Source organism: Cystoisospora suis, assembly GCF_002600585.1.
Source record: "Cystoisospora suis strain Wien I chromosome Unknown contig_10586, whole genome shotgun sequence".
Classification (NCBI taxonomy): Eukaryota; Apicomplexa; class Conoidasida; order Eucoccidiorida; family Sarcocystidae; genus Cystoisospora; species Cystoisospora suis.
Genome location: NW_027163358.1, coordinates 1 through 829, shown reverse-complemented (window position 1 = coordinate 829; position 829 = coordinate 1). Strand labels below are relative to the sequence as shown.

The 829-nt window shown below is 38.1% G+C and overlaps 1 protein-coding gene across 1 annotated transcript; it reads right to left on the bottom strand.

The window, feature by feature from the left end:
* Positions 1 to 150: 150 nt before the first annotated feature.
* On the bottom strand, positions 151 to 670 carry CSUI_011285 (ser thr phosphatase family protein; the record flags this gene model as incomplete). The annotated part of the gene is made up of 2 exons (XM_068071385.1): positions 151 to 237; positions 608 to 670. Coding segments are annotated over 2 exons (150 nt in total), but the record flags the coding sequence as incomplete, so codon positions are not given.
* Between the last annotated feature and the right edge of the window lie 159 nt (positions 671 to 829).

Below are 829 nucleotides of genomic sequence, written 5' to 3'. Positions count from 1 at the left end.
GAAGTCCACATTACAGAGAGATAGAAAGATAGATAGATAGATAGATAGATTAAAGATAGATTAAAGATAGATAGATAGATAGTGAATAGATACATGGATAGATCGTGTGCAAATGTCTTTCTTTCTTTCGTCCGTTCTTTACTTTTCGAAGAAGAAGTCGTCCCACTGATGTGTATGTTTGAGGCCTAGGCCAAAATGAAGAGTCACACCTGGAGGTATATGACCTACTATAAGAACCTTCACAGAACAAGAAGAAAACGAAAAAGAGAAAGTGATTGAAAGAGGAGACAGATCTATATCTGTCTATCTACCTGTCTTGCTATACCCATCTGTCTTTCTATTATCCATTCCTATCTATCTGTATGTGTAGATAAACTACCATATCTATACGTACGAAGTAAGAGAAAAGTAGGTGTGAGTTAAAGACAGAGAGAAGAGACCCTCCATCGTCTATTGTATCTCAGACCCGTGATTGACTTTCTCTCGGGGTTTCCTCAAGCTGTGAACAAGACAAGAGAGCTCCGCTAAGAGAAGCAAAGGCTCCGGTGTATATACACCGTAAGCACAACTGAAAGCAGAGAGAATATATGAGAAAGAAAAAACTAACTTTCTCTCCTAACTCTCGAGCACTCTCAAGTTCTCTTTCCATCCAAGCAAACTGGCCCGCTGTACGTACACCCAGACAGAGGCACAGATTCAGAAGGAGAAATAATGAAGACCTGAAAAGGGAGAAGGGACAAGAATAAAGATAGATAGATAGATTAAAGATAGATAGATAGATTAAAGATAGATAGATAGATTAACGATAGATAGATAGATAGATTAAAGA